We start from the raw sequence: 19,460 nt of genomic DNA on the forward strand, positions 1-19,460 counted from the left end.
TGCATGTAGCCAAAAAGGGGGAGATTGAAAGCATAAGTGCTCCCTGGGTGATTTCGTTAATTAATGTCAACATATCTCTTGTTAGACTAATGCTTTCATCTAGTATGTTTCAGATAAGTTCAACAATGGAGTGGCAAGGACTAGAGGATGTGTAACCCCTTCTAGATGATAAGGACAAAGGATTGGCTCAAGCTCAAAGTTCAGGACTCTACATTTTTCATCTTAGTGATCCAAGATCACATTGAGTCCATAGGAAAGCCAATACTATTAAGAGGGGATGAGGTGTTGCTTAATGGCTTGCTTGCTCAAAATGCTTAGTGATATGCTCCAAAAAACCCTCAACTACTTTCTCATATCCACATATGTCCCAAACCAAAAGTTAAACCCGGCCCCACCAAAATCTTCTATCCGGCGGCACCGAGTTCACTTGACATAGCCACTGCCACAAACCCCAGTCACTTCGGTCTCACTGATAGGGATCTCGGTCTCACCGAGATGGGATTGCAACCTCTCTGTTTCCCTTCGTAATGGTCCGGTCCAACCGAGATGAGCGATCGGTCCCACTGAGATTGCAATGCAAACTCTCTATTTCACCTTCCTAACATTTCGGTCCAACCAAGATGACTGACCGGTCCCACCGAGATTGCAATGCAAACTCTCTGTTTCCCCTTCGTAACATTTCGGTCTAACCGAGATGAGCGAATCGGTCCCACCAAGTTTGCCTAGGCAACTCTCTGTTTGTCTATTACCAAAATTGGTCCCATCGAGTTTGTGTAATCGGTCTCACCGAGATTACGTTATGCCCTAACCCTAATGGAATCGGTCCCACCGAGTTGACATGTCGGTCCCACCGAGAATCCTAACGTTCACATTTTGAACTAAATCGGTCTGACCGAGTTTTATAATTCGGTCGCACCAAGTTTGGAGATTTGTGCGTAACGGTTAGATTTGGTGTGGAGGCTATATATACCCCTCCACCCACTCTTCATCCGTGGAGAGAGCCATCAGAACATGCCTACACTTCCAACATACATTTTCTGAGAGAGAACCACCTACACTTGTGTTGAGGTCAAGATATTCCATTCCAACCACATAAATCTTGATCTCTAGCCTTGCCCAAGTTGCTTTCCACTCAAATTATCTTTCTACCAAATCCAATCCTATGAGGGAGAGTTGAGTGTTGGGGAGACTATCATTTGAAGCACAAGACAAGGAGTTCATCATCAAGACACCATCCATTACCTTTTGGAGAGTGGTGTCTCCTAGATTGGTTAGGTGTCACTTGGGAGCCTCCGTCAAGATTATGGAGTTGAACTAAGGAGTTTGTACGGGCAAGGATATCACCTACTTTGTGAAGATCACCCTAGTGAGGCAAGTCCTTCGTGGGCGATGGCCATGGTGGGATAGACAAGGTTGCTTCTTCGTGGACCCTTCATGGGTGGAGCCCTCCGTGGACTCGCGCAACCGTTACCCTTCGTGGGTTGAAGTTTCCGTCAACGTGGATGTACGATAGCACCACCTATCGGAACCACGCCAAAAATCTCCGTGTCTCCAATTGTGTTTGCACACTCCAATCCCATCCCTTTACATTCTTGCAACTTGCATGATTTACTTTCCGCTGCTCATAAACTCTTATCATGCTTGCTTGATATGTATTGTGAATGTTTGAACTTGTGCCAAAACTCCACTTCAACTTAAAGAATTTAAAAACTGCAACTTTTCTTGCTAAGAGTCTATTCACCCCCCTCTAGACACCTCTTCTCGATCCTTCCATGACCGGAGGAGCAAACTGTGGAGAGAGACGCCGCACAAGGCTTGGAACAATTGTTGTGTCTCCAAGGGGTGCCCTGCCCACATATATAAAGAAGGGAGAGGGAGGAGGCCGGCCCTAGGGGCCGCGCCATAAGGGGGGAGTCCTACTAGGACTCCCAGTCCTAGTAGGATTCGCCCCCCTTCTTTTCCTTCTCATGGCGGGGGAAAGGGGGAAAGGAGAGGGAGTAGAAGAAGGAGAAGGAAAGGGGGTGGCTCCCCCTTCCCTAGTCCAATTTAGCCCCATCCCTTGTGGGGGGAGAACCAGCCCCTTGTGGGCTGCTTATCCTCCCTCCTATGGCCCATATGGCCCATATCTTTCCCCGGGGGGTTCCGGTAACCCCTCTAGTACTCCGGTATGTACCCGATACACTCCGGAACCCTTCCGATGTCCAAATACTACCTTCCAATATATCAATCTTTACCTCTCAACCATTTCAACACTCCTCGTCATGTCCGTGATCTCATCTGGGGCTCCGAATAAACTTCGGTCACCAAAACACATAACTCATAATAAAATCGTCATCGAACGTTAAGCGTGCGAACCCTACAGTTTCGAGAACTATGTAGACATGACCAAGACACATCTCCGACCAATAACCAATAGCAGAACCTGGATGCTCATATTGGTTCCTACATATTCTATGAAGATCTTTATCGGTCAAACCGCATAACAACATACGTCATTCCCTTTGTCATTGGTATGTTAGTTGTTCGAGATTTGATCGTCGGTATCATCATACCTAGCTCAATCTCGTTGCCGGCGAGTCTCTTTACTCATTCCGTAATACATCATCCCGCAACTAACTCATTAGTCACATTGCTTGCAAGGCTTATTATGATGTGCATTACCGAGAGGGCCCAGAGATACCTCTCCGAAACTCGGAGTGACAAATCCTAATCTCGATATATGCCAACCCAACAAACACCTCCGGAGACACCTGTACAACATCTTTATAATCACCCAGTTACGTTGTGACGTTTGATAGCACACAAGGTGTTCCTCCGGTATTCGGGAGTTGCATAATCTCATAGTCAAAGGAATATGTATAAGTCATGAAGAAAGCAATAGCAATAAAACTTAACGGTCATTATGCTAAGCTAACAGATGGGTCTTTTCCATCACATCATTCTCCTAATGATGTGATCCCGTTCATCAAATGACAACACATGTCTATGGTTAGGAAACTGAACCATCTTTGATTAACGAGCTAGTCTAGTAGAGGCTTACTAGGGACACTGTGTTTGTCTATTTATTATTGCCTCTAGGGCATATTTCCTTCACTTTCCATAAGCATGTATGACTATTTCCGGAATACATGCCTACATTATATTAATGAACTGGAGCTAGTGCCGTATCGCCCTAGGTTATGACTATTATATGATGAATATCATCCAACAAATCGTCGATCCAATGCCTACGATTTTCCTAAATATTGATCTTGCTAAGTTACAACTGCTGCTGTTACTATTGTCACTACTACAAATCCATTACTATCACTGTTACTGTTACTGTTGCTGCTACCACTACTATCAAAGCTATCATATTACCGTGCTACTGATCACTTTGCTACAGATAATTAATCTCCAGGTGTGATTAGATTGACAACTCAATTGCTAATACTTGCAAATATTCTTTGGCTCCCCTTGTGTCGAATCTATAAATTTGGGTTGAATACTCTACCCTCGAAAACTATTGCGATCCCCTATACTTGTGGGTTATCACTACGCTAGCAGATATTCATATCCAATCATCTCTATTCCCGCTACCCTCGTATGCCGCCCTCCCCTTGCCCCCGCCTAATCCTGGCTCCACCGAAACCACCGATTGGACCATTCCATCAGGGCCAGGTTCTAACCTGCTTTGAGTATCGTGCAAGCATGGGCCAGTGCCTCGCACGACCACCCTAAAAAGGTTTTTTGCACCCCTCAAACTGTTTAGAGTTTGTGTGATCAACCAAACACACCACATATGTACTACCATTCAAAATTCATAAGTTTTGGATGTACCTCTAAAAAAATAATTTTACACCAGTCTAGATTCAATCATTTGTTAGTTTTTTTACCTAGTGATCAAAATATCTTCACAAAATTCTCCCGTTCTATATCCCTTATCCTTTGTGAACACAATTTGAAACCTAAGGGTGGTAACCATGACAAGGCATCCACACACATCTTTTTAGGTTATAGCTTTGTGAAACAAATTCAAAAGTCTATGGCATTGTGGGCCCATCATTTGCAGGAGTTCAGATCCCACTCCTTGTAAGGACTGGTTGTTTTCCTGGAGAGCTTTCATTTCCATTCCAATAAGTCAATCTATGCTCATTTGACGGAGTTATTTCCTATACATATTGGTGAATTTGTGGGAACATAACTACATGATTTTTTTGAGCTTTAATATAAGTTAGTCCAATCGATTTCCTTCCTTATGAAGGATTCAGTGAACTCATGACATCTAGTCTTCACGTGAGCTTCATGTGATTGTAAATGGTGACAACGATTGACGTTGGCTAAATTGGATACACATTTTTTTGAAATTTATCATTGCTTTTCTCCTTTAGATTGCCTCACACGACCTTCTTTACACGTACTATCTCCCTATTATGTTATTCTTACGCAAACCCCCAGTGTGCGCGCTCGATCTCAATCTCATGAATATAGCCTTGCATGACCTGAGTTGCCTAACACACATGACATCGTTTGGATAGGAGTGTATCACATGGAGTGGAGTGATTTTTTAATGTTACATATGGTATGGAAGATAATACATTTTTGCTATATGCAACCAACACCTTGATCATTGGCACAATGTCATCCTAAAAACCTAGCTACATAATATTTTTTGGTTGTGCATGCAAGATTGTATAGTAAGATTATACATTTTCCTTGAACACATGGAGATTTGGACCTGCAACCATTTATCTTGCCCTAACACACACTACAAAACCAAAATCTAATTCCCTTAAAAAATCTAATACATGAAAACTTGATTCATATAATTTTCCCAAAGAAATGCATATGCAATGGACGGTGCATAAATCTGGCAGTGCCCTCGATAGGGTAGCGAGCGTAGACGGAAGTACTAGAACGGAGGTCGCACAACGAGTTTACCCAGGTTTGGACCTCCGGTGAGGAGTAATACCTTACGTCCTTCTTTGTGTTTGTATTCATGGTGGGATACCTCATGCAAGGGATTACAATGGGGGGGGGGGGGGGTTGTGTTTTGTTACCGAGAGTCTAGGTCTACGAAACTAGATGAGAATGAGAGCCTCGTAGCCCCTCCTTATATGGACAAAGAGGCTAGGGTTTTACAAGGGATAGATCCAACTTGCTTGCCTTCGTGTAGACTTGGGGGCCAAGATGGTCTCTAGATGTCGTATTCGATCCTCCATGCTCCTTCCTGTCGCTACCTTCTTAGTGGGCTTTCCGGGCCTCGTGGCTTGCTTGCTGCTGGGCTCCGCATGGAGACACCACCCCTGGTGTATTACACCATCCGCAATCGTCTAGAGCATTGACATAGATTCGTACAAAACCCTCATAACAAAATAATAATTTGTTGTGCTTGCAAGTTTGTTTAACACAATTAAATGTTCCCCTCTGCAACCCAGAAGAAACGATGTATTATCTCGCAGTAGCATCGTCATATCACATACACGGTAACTTCTAAAGTGGCCCTTTTAAAGTCAAGGTTGCGTCTATGACCTATTTGATGGAAGTCCTCGTAGCACTTGGCATTTTACATAGTTACATAACTTGATTGGTGTTAGCTAATACCCCATATAAAACCAAAAACTTATTACCCCAAAAAGTTTCGTACATTTAATATCTCGGAAGTTGTTGTTATTAAGAAGTGATGTGTATGACCTATTTGATGAAAGTCCTCATATTGTTGGGCTTTTACGTTATATGGCTTGCAGCGCTGTTCGCTGGCACCTCATACAAAACTAAAAATCTTATAACAAAAAACTTAGATGCATTTAATCTCCAGGAGGTTTCTTTGGGATAGATGCCGACATATCACATGTACTGGAGTGGTTTGATAACGTTTACACATGGCTTGATTGACAATATAGATTTTTGAAATGAAAATACATGCAATCAGTGTCTCGAGACTTAAAAACCAAGTCAACGTCCAAGGACCCTAATTACAAAATAGTGTGTGTTTGTAAGTTGTAACATTCTCGCAACTCAAACTCAAACTGGCAAGTTGTATATATTGTGGCGACCTCATCAAATGTCACGCTTTCTTAGTGTCCCTTCTCCTATTGGTGGTGTCTGTGTCGATCACAGAACAATGTTTACGTAGTCGCACAAATAAACACTAATTGGTGGCTTGCTTAGGATAATTTTTCAAAGATTGGATAAAATAATGTTCTTTTGGTGAAAGTAATAAAAAATTAAACCTTATTCACTTTGTAGGAAGAGTAGGCAAGTTTAAGTCCTAAGACATGCATTTGAGTTTGGACTTTGGAGCAATGACATAAAGGAGTCAAAATCATAGTTGCCGGTTGATGACTTTGTTAATTCAAAGCCGGGCTTGTCTCGAGCCTTCTTTAAAAATATCCCTTCTTAAACACAACTTGAAACCCGGGATCAACGGATAATGTCGCCTGCCCTCTTTGTGCTAATCATGACGCTTGAGACGTATGAGCACATATTTTAAGGTTGCAGTTTTGCGAAATAGTTTTAGAGGCCTGTGATCATGGACATGTTTATCAATCCTTCTCCGGAGTTTAGGTCCCATTACTTTGTAAGGCTGGTGCGTTTCCTCGTGAGACCATTCCAAAAGATAATCGACACTCATTTGATAGAGTTATCCTATACATCTTGGGGAGTTTGTGGGAACAAAACTACATGATCTTTTGAGCTTTGGTATAAGCCAATCCAATTTCCTTATCAAGGAGTAGGTGAACCCGTGTGGCTCAGTTGAGTGTTGTATTGATGTTTTTCTTCACTTCTTCCCTCTATATATTGCTCACTGTGTGGTTGTCAGTCATATAAATACATTTATATTGTCCTCGTAGTGCTTGGCATTTTAAATAGTTATGCCACTTGCATGGTTCACCTAATGCCTCACACAAAATCGAAAATTAACATCCAACAAGTTACATACATTCAATTTCTTGGAGGTTGTTTTTGTCTACATGCAATGTCTATGACCTATTTAATGGAAGTCCTCAGAGTGCTCGGCTTTTACGTAGCTATGTGGCATGCATTGGTGTTGCCTAACACCTCATACAAAGCAAAACATTAATAACCAAAAGCTTATGTGCATTTAATCTCTAGGGGTTGTTTGGGGTAGACTCCGGCCTATCACATGAAGTGGAGTGACTTGATGACATTTACACATGGCTTAGCGGATAACAGAGATTTTTTAAGCGGAAACTACATGCAATCAACATCTCGAGCCTTGATAGCAGGCCGACATCCAAGAGCCCTAATTACAAAATAGTATGTTCTTGTAAGGTTCTCGCAACTCAAACTCAAACAGGCAAGTTGCTTAAATTGTTGTGATCTATAAAATGGTGCATGTTCTTAGTGGTCCTTTCCTATGTCCATCTTAGCACCGTGTCTACGTAGTTGACACATAAACACTAATAAGTGCCTGGTTAGGATAATTTATAGAAGGTTGGATAAAGAATTGTTGTTTCGAGAAAGCACATAAAAAACTAGACCTATTTCACTTGGTAGGAAGAGTAGACATGTTTAAGTCCTAAGGCATGCATTTGAGTTTGGAGCAATGGTATAAAGTAGTTGAAATCATGGTTAATTTTCAGGCAGGTTGTTGTTTCGTTTGAAACATGTGAAAATTGCCCTCTTCGGTTCTTTCAGTGTCAAAATTCTCATAAAATCTCCAACTAAAAAGAAAAACTGCTCATAAAATTTGGCACGAAATCCATGCAATTCAAATGGGCCATCACACATCCATCTCAAAATAAAATAAAGTGGGCCATCCCAATTTTCCCAGGCGGGGTGGTGGCATCAGACAAGAGGGAAGCCCTAATCGCCGACGATACAAATAGCCGTAGACAGGGCCCGGGACAAGTGCCGATCGACTCAAAAGTCAAAACCCCCCGGCCCGATCGAGCCGCCTCCAGCACACCACCACCAACGTCAGCAACGCCCGCGCGACGCCGTCGGTTACCCGTGGACACGCGGTCGGCGTGGTCGGCGACGATGGGCATGCGCGATCTGGTGGCCGGTCGCGCCGGCTGCACGGCGCCGGGTTCGTCGTCCTCGTCGGCCAACCCCCTCAGCGTCCTCGCCGACGCCGTGCTCGGCTCGTCCAAATCTGAGGTGCGTGCGTCCGACTTAATCCCCATCTCGAGCGAAATCGGTGCGCCGCCGCCGACCTCCAGCGGGCACAGATGCTGCGTCGCTCGCGTCTCCTTGGATCGCCGGGGCGTTGGGTTGGGTAGATCGTTCCTGGCCCCGGGGGTTCGTTGATCATTTCTCGCTGATCTAGGCTTCAGCGACGAACTTATTGTTTTCCTCTTTGTATCATCCGCGAGAAATTAAATGAACATCAAACCATTGGGGCCTCGGGTGGGATTGTTACTGCGTGGGATTCCAACTTGCTGGTTCGAGTCTGTGTCTGACGATCTTCAGTTTGCTGTCAACAAGGTTTACGGCCCTTGCGATCATGCCATTACACAGGATTTTTTGCAATCCTTATCCCATCTGCTGCCTCAAATCTACAGTTTGATGCATGGACCTCTAGAACCTGACTAGGCGCTTTCTTTCTGATTCATGTTGCGGTTTGTGTGGCAACCTGTTGTTGCCGCACTGCCTGAACTCTTGATGGTGGCCCAGTAATGAAAAGCAGCCAAGCCAGCATTTTCGTCAAAAAAAGATCATGCCATTAAACAGGATTTTTTGCAATCCTTATCCCATCTGCTGCCGCAAATCTCGGGTCCCTGGACAATTATCAGAGACTTCAATTTAACTCTCAGGCCGTCCGATAAATCTCACAACAACTTCAACTTCTCACAAGCAAACATGTTCTCCTGGACTATTAAGTATTAACTCTCTGCAGCTTCAGGACCTTCCGCTTCTGGACAGGCGGTCTATGTGGTAAAATCAGCAAGACTTGCCGGTTTTGGTGCGTGTGGACCGTGCTCTTGCTGCTCAAAATTCCCTGATAGTTCACTATTTTCGGTTGCTAGAACTACATCGGATCATGTCCCCATTTGTTTAACAGCTTTGACAACTATCCCAAAACCTCGATCTTCCGTCTTGATAGGTCGTTTTTAAACTTTTCTCTGTTCAAATATAAAGTTAACTGGAATAGTGTGGGGAGCAATCCTGCTCACCTCGGCTCGGCAGGTATCCTCTGTCTGAAAATCAAGCGCACTAGGAACATGGCCAAGAACTGGTCTGCCAATCGGAGATCGCCGAAGACGCTAATTCTGAACTGTCACACCACCATCAACTTCCTCGACAAGCTTGATGATGCTAGGTGGCTTTCCAACCACGAACTGCAACTTCGTGTCGTGGTTAAACTTTCTCTTCACCGCCATAACGCCGCGATCGCTGCCTACTGGAGTCTGGAGGCAACGAGCAAAAATTAAGGATTCCGTCTTGGGTGACGAGAACTCCCCCTACGTGCACGTCTGTGCTTCTGTTCGACATTGTAAAAATCAAATTAAAACGCTTTCCAACGACAGATTAAACCACCCTAGTTTTAGCACACGGAGATGCTGCTACGCGCATGCCGATAAAGATGCCATCCTGCCAAACTTTTTTAAAAGCCTTGTTGGGATCAGCAACATCACTCGTTTCTACTTTGACCTGGACTCCCTCATGCTTCATAATTCCCACACTGCTGCCCAGGCTAGTGAGCTCTCAAAGCCTTATCGGCATGAGTTTTACCTTGGACGAGATCAAGACCGCCCTTTGGGCCATGAGTGATAGTGCGAGCCCAGGGCTGGACGGCCTTGGACCAGCCTTTGACGAAGCTAATTGGGATTTAGTTAAATTGGACCTTCTTCATCTTCTAACCGATATCCATGGCGGTATAGTAGATCTTAAACGCATCAGCCGAGCACTAATTGTGCAGCTTCCAAAAAAATGTGATGCTTCCAAACCGGAGAACTTTCGCCCTGTGTCTCTTCAAAACTGCTTCATCAAATTGCTTCTAAATGCCTTTCATCTAGAGCCCAACCTTTCATCAACCACCTCATCCACAATGAACAAACCAGATTTATTAGAGGGCATGGGATCGCAGAGAACTTTATCCATGCTGCGGACATTGTTCAAACTTGCTGCAAGAGGAAATTACCTGCAATTATTCTAAAACTTCATTTCATAAAGCTTTTGACTCTGTACCTTGGGAAGCCTTAGCCTTAATTATGCGCACAAAGGGTTTTCCTTCAGCTTGATGTCTTTGTATTCAGCAGTTAAACAAGTCTTCCAGCTCTTCCGTGCTGCTTAATGGCAGGCCTGGACCGGGGTTCCAGTGCTGCAGGGGCTTGAGACAAGGGGACCCCCTCTCCCCATATTTGTTATCATCGTTGCTGATGTGCTTAAGAGGTTAATCATCCATCCCTCCAGCAATGGTTTGCTCTCCCACCCGATCGATGAACATCGGCCATGCATTGAAGTATGCCAATGACACTTTAATCATCCTTCTTCCTGACGTTATTCAGCTCCACACTCTTAAGCGCATTCTTCTGCAATTCTCCGAGACAACCAGGCTTACCATTAACTTCCACAAAAGCACATTCGCTCCAATTCATGTCGACCTTGGGTTGGCCGCGAGGCTGGTGGCAATCCTGGGTTGCCCTGTGGCTTCGTTCCCTCAATCTTGTTTGGGGTTACCTCTATCCATGCACAAGCTTAATCTTTGGGATTTCTTCTTCGTTATTGACCAGATTGACCGGCGTCTGGCTGGCTAGCGTTGCCTGCTTTTGTCTTTGGCAGGCAGAGCTATTCTTGTTTGCTTCGTGACGATCTATGCCACGAGCTTCCTTCTGTTGTGGGGACCTTACTTGAGATTACCGAAAAAAATCTTTTGCCCCGCTTTATATATAAAGCACCGATCATACAAGCACACCGATACAAACACACCCACCACCGCACACAACACACACCCAAGACAAGATACTGAGCACCGCGACACCACCTCAACGACTACCAAACTGAATCACTTGGAGCCAATGGAGACCTCCATCACAAGCTATCCTCCGAGGAGAGGCGAGGCAGATAACGATGGAGTAAGGGCTCCCAAGACGGTGCCTCCAAAAGGGCACGACCATGTGTAGCCAGCACCGTCTGATCCCGAAGAACAACTTTTCACCCGGAGCATCACCAAGGAGTGGGAACACCGCGACGGAGCCTTCATGAAAGATATGGCGTCCACGGGCGTAGCCACCGTCGGCCCCTGAGCAAGTGGTGTACCCCAACGCTCACACCCCTCCGACGCACCCTAGCTCCACCAACCACCCGCGTGGCCATGGCTGCGCACCCGCACCTGAAACGCATGCTCCACCCAAGAACGTCGCATCTCCCACCGCCAGGGCCGCCGCCCTGCATCCAGACACCCCCAAGACCAGCCAAAGTGACCGGATTTGGTCCAAAGGACGCACCCGACGGCCAAAACCGCAACATACATCCTGCCTCGAACAACGTCGGAGCTGCATCAGCCCGCACACGGGCGGGGAAAGGGGGAGGAGGGGGAGCGGATGCATCCACGACTGGCACACCCCTGTGCCGGTGACGGGTGGCCCGAGGTCGTCGGCGCCTCCCATCCCTCCAGCCTACCTCCTGACTGGACACCCCTTGTGTCACCCCACCTCGGCAGCCGGCGTAGCTCCACCCAAGGCCACCAACACACACCCGTCCACCGGCAAGGGAAACCTCCAAGATCCGCCGCCAACCACCAAGAAAGCTCACAGGGGAGCCCATCCACGCTGCCCGTCGTTGCCCACCCGCCGGAGTAGTCGGAGTCCAGCTAACCTGTCCATCGACATGTCGCTGCTGAGACGTTGCAGCCAGTGTGACCCTCAGCCCGCGTTGCCTGGCTCCAGATCCGGACGTGCCGCCGCCGATCCTGGAGAGCCAAGCACGACCCATCACCTGTTCGCCCGCCGCGGGGAAGTAGAGGCACCGAAGCTCCGCCTACCACACCGGTATGTTGCCCGACACAACTTCATGCTCCGCTACCACACCACCATGAGGCCTCGCCGCCGCCGGTGACGGCTGGGCTTCATCTGGCCACGCCCTTGGGCGGTGGCGAGGGAGGAGATGAGAGGGGCGGAGACCAACGGGATTTAGGCTTGCCCCCCGGCCGCCTCGTGGGGGCGACGCAGGAGGAGGAGGGGGCGTCGAGTCGTCCTTACTTGAGATTGAGAAGCATTGTAGGGCATTTTCTGATCTGGCCAGGAATTAGTTACGGGCGGTCAATGCAAGGTGGCTTGGGATCTCGTGTGTACACCGTTGCCGAAAATGGCTTTCGCCCTGCTTTATATATAAAGAAACGATCATAAACAACCTGGTACACGCCAACACAACACATGCGTACACCCAAGGAAGGATACATAGGCGCTGAGTGCAACAACACCACCCCAAGCACTACAAGAGTAGCTGGGTCCTCGACCGTGAACACGCCATCGTGAAGAGATGAAGCCGCATACGACGAACTGTGGGCTCCAAGGCGGCGCCTTCAAGAAGGATATGACACTGGAGCGCCGCCATTGCTTGACCCGAGGGTCAGAGTTTCCCCTGGAGCAACACGACGTGCAGTGATCACGGCGACGACGCCTTCAAGAAGGGAAGGAGCTTCGCCGCCACTAGTCCGTCCGGAGATAGAATAGATTTTCACCTCGGCCAATACTCATCGCCACCAAACACCACACCTGGGCGACCATGTCGCCCACACGACCATGGTTATCAGGCAGCACCAAGCCACGGGCTTTGCCGATGAGCACCGTGACACGACCACCAGGGCCGCCGCCCCGTCATCCAAGACCTCGACGCCACCTCACTGCCACCCACCGCTACCCCAACCAAAGAGACAAGTGGAAAGGCCCCGCCTTTTGCACGCTCGAGCTGCCGCCAGCGCCGAGACCCAATAGGCCGGCCAAAACTAGCCTCCATCGGCCCGTCCTGCCGCCGGGCGTGAGATGAGCTCGGTCCTGCTATCGAGCGCAAGACGAGCTCGGTCCTGCTGCCGGGCGCGAGACTCACTTGGTTCTGCTGTCGAGCGCGAGACGAGCGATGGACCGCAACTGGGAGAGGACCAATCCTTCGATGAAGGTAGCGCCCGAACGATGAGGGGGGGAATCGAAGGTCGACAAGGACGCACACCAATCGAACGACGCCGAAAAAATCATGCTGCTGCCGTGAAATGACCCAGACCACCTCCATGAGCCACCACCATGCCGTGGTAGCCCACATCCATGACGGGACCCCGAGGGGCAGCCTCGAGCCGTCCTGCAGTAGGAGTGCCACTACCCTCGCCGCCAAAGGTCGCCGCGCGTAAGGGCCAGCTGAAGCAAACACCGCCACCAGCGCCACCAGTGGCACGAACCACCACCACCACTGCGCCGCCACCCCCACCAGCCGACCGCCACGGCAGGAGGCGGCCACCCGCAGCCCAGGCCGCCCACGGCCCGCACCTTGCGAGGGCCAGATCCGCGTGCCCCAAGCGCAGACAACGCATCCGGCCAGCACGAGTGCCCCGCCACTAGGACGCCCGACACGAGGCTGCCACCCGCCACCAACCAATGGCATCGGCGCGCTGCCGCGCTGCACCGCCCGTTGGCCAGCGATGCACCCCATCCCGCCACCAAGACCCGCGCTGAGGCTGCCGAACGAGGGGATGAGAGGATCCCTGCCGCCGGCGGCGGCGACGGGCTTTGCCCGGTTGTGCCCTCGGGTGGCAACGAGGGAGGATGGAAAGGTGGAGGCGCGGGGGGGGGGGGGGAGGGGGGCTGGCTGCGGTGGAGACTAGGGTTCCCCCTCGGTTGCGCGCGGGGCGACGCGAGGGGGGAAGGGGGCGCTCCTATTTGGCAAGGTATCATGAAAGGCCTAGATTTGTACCGCTCCATTACCAAGGTTCTGCTAGGGGGTGGCTCTACCATGGCTTTTTAGTCTCATTTGTGGCTTCCTCTATCTCATACCGCCCTTGCTCAGCAATTCCCTGCTCTTTACACCCACTCCAACATGAAAACTATCCGTGGCTAGGGTTTTGGCAACGCGCGACCTTACTTTAGACCTTGCCCCTAGGTTGTCATTCACGGCTACTTGCAAGCTTATTTATTTGCCCACTACTTTGGCCTTGGTAAACTTGAATTTGCAGGTTGCAGACAGAAGGATTTTGAGGGACCTAGGTAAACCGCTAACCACTAAAATTGCATACAAGGCAGTCTGGCAGTGAACACCGGGAGATCACCTGGCTCCGGCCATTTGGAGGAACTACGTCCCGAATAAATGCAGAATATTCATAGCTCGCCCACAAAGATCGCCTTTTTACCAATGAAAGGCGATTCTACAGAAACATCGTCACTTCGGACACCTCCCCCCTTTTGCAGCCAGACTGAATCTATTGTTCATCTGCTATTTCATTGCCCCCAACTAAACCCTCTCTGGGAGGAGATAACTAGTCTATGTCATGTTACACCTCTGGGGCTGCTTCACACCTGGGATATGTGTATTTGACAAACAAAACCTGCTCCACGGTGCTCATGTCCCTATTATGGAGCATCTGGAAATGGCGGAATGTCATGGTTTTTCGCTCCGAGCACCAGGTTCTACACTCCATCGCTAGAGCCACAGAAAACAACCTGAATCTGTGGGCTCATCGCTGCAGAAATATTCAGAAAAAAGCTTTGCTAAATGACTGGGCCTCTATGTTATTCCACCTTGCTGAGAGATTATAGTCTTTTTTTTACTATGCTTTGTAATTTCTTCTTTGTTCCTCCCCACCTATAACTCTGCTCTCTTGTAGTGGCTTCTTTGGTTTGGTAATAAAGATTCAGGCAGGCGTAAGCCCGCCGTTGACCCGTAAAGAAAATAATGAACATCAACCTAAAGTTTTTTTTTGACGAAACTCAGGAGTGCTGAGAAATTTATGATTATTCTATTCGTGTTTTAGGTTGATGATTTTTTGAACCAATTTTTATTTTTATTTTTTCTTTTTGCAGAAGAGAAAGGAACTTTCAGGATCAGCAGTATGCCAGAAAGCTTCTTTTGATTCACTGATGCCCGTTCCTTTATCAACACTTCCAGGCTCCGAGGATGAGATCAAGCAAGGTCAGGGACCTATTAGAAGCATGAAGGTTATTTTCCCTAGTCCCCAGTATCCTAGATATATATGTCTATTTGTGATGTTTCCTAATTCCAGTTGAACATTGGCAGGGCACCGACTTCATTAGTGGGCATCATGGAGACACCTGTGGTGAAAATTTTCAAGCCTCAATCCCTTCTGTTCCTGAACACAGAATGATCGAGCCTCACCTTGGAGAGCTGGAGCAAATTGATAGCGCTACTGGTGTGAATTCCAAGCCAAAATTTGACGGCAAGTTTCAAACTAATGTGATTTTAGATATTAGTAATTATGTTAATGCATGGTATAAAATTGAGACATCCAATAATTCAATTAAACTGATAACTCTTTATCAAGTTTTGCTCGGTTATGTGCCTTTTCAGTTTTCATATATCATCATCAGTAGCCTGCTTAGGTATAGTTGAATTGCATGCCTATTTCCAATGGGACTATATACACTGTGAGTTAACCCTGACACGACATCTGTTTCAGGTCCACCAGAGATGGCTGTTCCCCCTCTATTGCCTCAAAGCCCATTTCAACCATACAATTTATCAGAAAATGGGCAGGAAGAATATTCAGGAACAAAGGTTAGCTTAGTTTCTCATCTGTGTGTTTGAAGATTATCTGGAAACATGAGGCCAGAGGGCACTGAAGAAAGACACTTTTGTGCTAACCAACTTCGCTTCTAAGTGATTGGCCTTAAAGCATTAATCCCATGTCTTGTGTTTGAAGCACCTAATGCTTAGTTTATTTGTGCCAGGATGGATTGCTGGATCATATAGATAATCTTTATGATGATGAAATGAGATCATCTGGAAACATAAGCACCGCAGTCAATAGTTGGCTGTCTGTGTTTGAACAGGTCAGTGCCTTCTAAGCTGCAGTCACATTTTCAAGTTTGATTATTTTTCAAAAGATTAAATAAACATGACCTGGATATTGTGGTGTGCATGTGGGATTTTAAATCGGTCTGTATGGACTATTCGGTCCTGCATAGCAGAGGATCGATTTGACCATACTTAGTTCGGTCCTGTAGTTTTGCAAACCGGTTTTTATTCCGTCTTTTCGGGTTCGGTTTTGGGTCTTCATTTTTTATACCCGGGGTGACCCGCCACAGCTTTACAAATTTTTGGGCAGCCGCTAGTGGCGCTGGAAATATGCAGCAGCAGCTAAAATTCGAGGTTGCCCCAAAAATTTTCATCACAAAATAGAGATGTGTCATCTGTTGTAACTGGTTTTTTGGCCCCAAAAGACAATTTTTTGCACCGCCGCTGTTTTACCTCATTTGTTGGAGATGCTCTTAATTAATGTAATAAGGTGTTATGTTTGCGCTTTGCGGTGGTTGCAGGGTATTTGGGGTTGCTTCATGCAATATTTGTAGACTATATGCCCGGATTTATAAGATTATGCATACAACTACAGCTTTGAAATAATGACTTCTTTTTCTCTTTTATACTGCTGAGTGCTGAATTGACTATTGGCGACGCTGATCCCATCATTTGCTGGACGCAGGGAATACATCCACGAGTCATGAGCGATGACGAGCTGTCAGGTGATGGATGGTTGTTATTTCTGCGGATTGCCATCAGCCACCTGGGTGGACTTTCCCAACCAAGGTTTCTGGAAGAGCAGATCACCTATCAGGATCAGGTTACTGGGCATCGAGTATGGATCAAGCTACAGCAACACTCTGGCTGGTCGGTTAAACTGGAAGCTACGCGGCACTGCCTCTTTGAGGCCCTGCAGGATGCGGCGATGCTGGCCGTTATTACCATGAGGCAGCATTTCCCTTGCGAGTTCGCAGGCACTCCGTTTGAAGTTCTGCCTGTGGCGCCTGGGCAGAGGGGCAGGCGGCTAGATGATGGTGCCGCGGTCGTCCGCGGCAGTGCTGTAGCTTCTGCTTTTATTGGCCTCGATCACGATGATGTCCAACCTCTTCTCGTGGTCAGCTTCATGTCCCTTTTCCATGAGCGTTCCGAGTCTTTGCTACGTCTGAGGGAGCACGCGTTGAAGGAGCGGTTGCTGATCGCGGAGATAGAGAAGATGTTGGAAGAGCTCGATGGTTCCCCAACCCGAACTCAGGAGTTGGATCAAAGAATTGCGGAGCTGAAAAGGAGGGCTGGAGAGATGCATGGACTTCCTGCCCATGCTGTCAAAGGATACATTGGTTGGTCTGTGTTCGTCTCTAACGAGGCGCAGCAGGAGATGAAGCCATTGGAGGATGGAAATGAGGTACCACCTGCAATTGCAAGCTCCGCAGCAGTATCAGCCAGGGCCAGGTTGTGAGTGATATGCATGCATTGCACCATTTTATATTCATCAATAATGATGGTTACAATCCAACCAACCTGTGTTGTTGTAATTCATGTACTGGTTTTGGACTTGGATGGTGTGATTTAGGGACCCGGACGTGGCGCCGTGAACTCATGTTGTTGTAATCTCAGACCCCTGCTTGTGTTGTAAACTGATGTATGTGCAAAACCTAAATGGGCTGTCTGTGACACCCTACAATATATGGTTGCTGTTGAGACATATATGGCAAATGGTGAATGGTGATGAAATTAATTAGCTGTTTGCATTCAAACGCATAAGATAATTTGTCTACATGTAATCATGTATACCTCGGCATGTTTGTCTTACATGATTTGCATCGAATTTGCATTCAGTGTTCTAGTTACAGAATGTTTTACTGAAGTTGCTCAATGTACAGCGTCACACTCGGACGGAAACCTTCATGTCGAAGTCATCTCCATCTGCTGATGCCTGTATATGTTTTCCTTGGTTAACTCCTTAGAATTGTTGATACTGTCCTATGCCAGGTACGCCCAAGGAATTAACATACTTGTAGATTTCTTTTATTGTGTCCGTGTGACGGAAGCTCTGCTGCCTTCTCTCGCCGTTGGGAAATATTACTATTCTCTGCACTAAAACCAGCATATAATGTTAAATGGTCTATACCATCTTATAGTTGCCTATGTGGAAGCAGATGTCAATGCTTAAGTGGGAATGTGGGATCAGACCCTCTGTCCAAAAAACAAAAAGTAGGATCGGAGACATATCCGGCTGCACATGCACCTAGGGGAAGCCTTCCAGGCCCACGATCACATCCCACCGAGGGTCCACACCTGGGCGAGCAAGTGTCTTGAACAGGTACCCCTCCAACCCGGCCTGAGAATGGAAGGCGCCTGGATTCCGACGCAAGGCAAAGTCCAAGACATATGAAACCACCATCAACCGAATTAGTAGCTCAACACTATGCAATCTTGTAATGAGCGAAGCAACATCAACAGCCGCCGTCATGGGTTGCGACTCAGAGAGTGGTGGTGTCTATGGCCTGATTTGACGTAAGTCATGTGGCACTGAAGCCTTCCGTAGTTATGTGGTTTGCATCGGTGTTATTACCTTACCTATCACTCCATACAAAACCGAAAATTAATACCAAAAACATTAACTTTCAATCAATTACCAGAAGGTTGTTTTATTGTAATAGACGCCGACATGCCACAGGAGGTGAAGTGGTTTACTGACGTACGTAAAACATGGCTTGGCTCATAACATATTTCTTTTGGGAAGGAAAATTACATGCAATGATGGTGTTGAGCCTTAACACAAAGTTGTCCAAAATCCCTAATTAGGAAATAGTGTTTGGGCCTGCTTGCGATCGAGCCTTAACACAAAGTTGTCTGAAAACGGACGCGGCGATTCAGCTCCCGAGCTCAGATGCTCCCATAATCCTCGTCGTCCACCTGAGTCTTGGGATCTGAATTTTTTTTTTTTTGAGCATGGGATCTGAAAAATTTGGTCTGATAAGGCGCTGAGAAAATGGGGAAATCTGTCGTACAGCGGTTATACAGTAGAGAACAGTGGACCTTTCGTGGACCCAAACCGTATGGCCATCTGCGCCCGCGCGCGCGCCGTCCTGATCCGTGGCACAGGACGTCGGCTTTTGTGCTGAGCCAAGGACTGGTAGGCGTTAGAGAACTTAACTGGGCCGTTGGGAATGCACGTGCGCACACATGAGCAGGGTCCATCCCTATCCCCCACCGGATCCAGTCGCACCCCACTCAGCCGTCTTTTGCCCGAATCCGAGTACTCTTTGGACCTGCGGCGGCTGCTTGAATCCCCGGCGTAGCAGTGATGGAAGATGCCGGCCTTGAATTCTTGCAGGATACCGTCGACCGGTAAGTGGATCTGTCTCCTGCATGAATCTGTTAATCTCCTTATTTTTGTTTTTTTATTTGACGGCATGCTTCGGCAAAATAACTGAATCGATGAATTGTCCACCCTCCATTATTTGTTTTTTCTTTCAGATTTCTCGTCCAGGAGGAGTTTGTCGACAGCCTTGAACACCCAGATCCAGTACCTCTTGCATTGTTAACGC

The 19,460-nt window shown here is 47.5% G+C and overlaps 1 protein-coding gene across 1 annotated transcript; it reads left to right on the forward strand.

Moving 5' to 3' along the window:
- Nucleotides 1-7,871: 7,871 nt before the first annotated feature.
- LOC123107224 (uncharacterized) lies at nt 7,872-17,611 on the forward strand. The gene is made up of 6 exons (XM_044529224.1): nt 7,872-8,106; nt 14,955-15,089; nt 15,169-15,328; nt 15,569-15,666; nt 15,840-15,941; nt 16,592-17,611. Exons 1-6 carry the CDS (start codon nt 7,987-7,989, stop codon nt 17,363-17,365), a joined length of 1,389 nt encoding a protein of 462 aa, XP_044385159.1. The 5' UTR covers nt 7,872-7,986; the 3' UTR covers nt 17,366-17,611.
- Nucleotides 17,612-19,460: the final 1,849 nt, after the last annotated feature.

This window comes from Triticum aestivum, chromosome 5A (genome assembly GCF_018294505.1).
Source record: "Triticum aestivum cultivar Chinese Spring chromosome 5A, IWGSC CS RefSeq v2.1, whole genome shotgun sequence".
NCBI classification, from domain to species: Eukaryota; Viridiplantae; Streptophyta; class Magnoliopsida; order Poales; family Poaceae; genus Triticum; species Triticum aestivum.

Coding starts and splice junctions, on each gene's coding strand:
- LOC123107224 (XM_044529224.1), top strand. CDS start 7,987: ATGGGCATGCGCGATCTGGTGGCCGGTCGCGCCGGCTGCACGGCGCCG. Junction 8,107..14,954: donor TCGGCTCGTCCAAATCTGAG/GTGCGTGCGTCC, acceptor TTCTTTTTGCAG/AAGAGAAAGGAACTTTCAGG. Junction 15,667..15,839: donor AAGAATATTCAGGAACAAAG/GTTAGCTTAGTT, acceptor TATTTGTGCCAG/GATGGATTGCTGGATCATAT.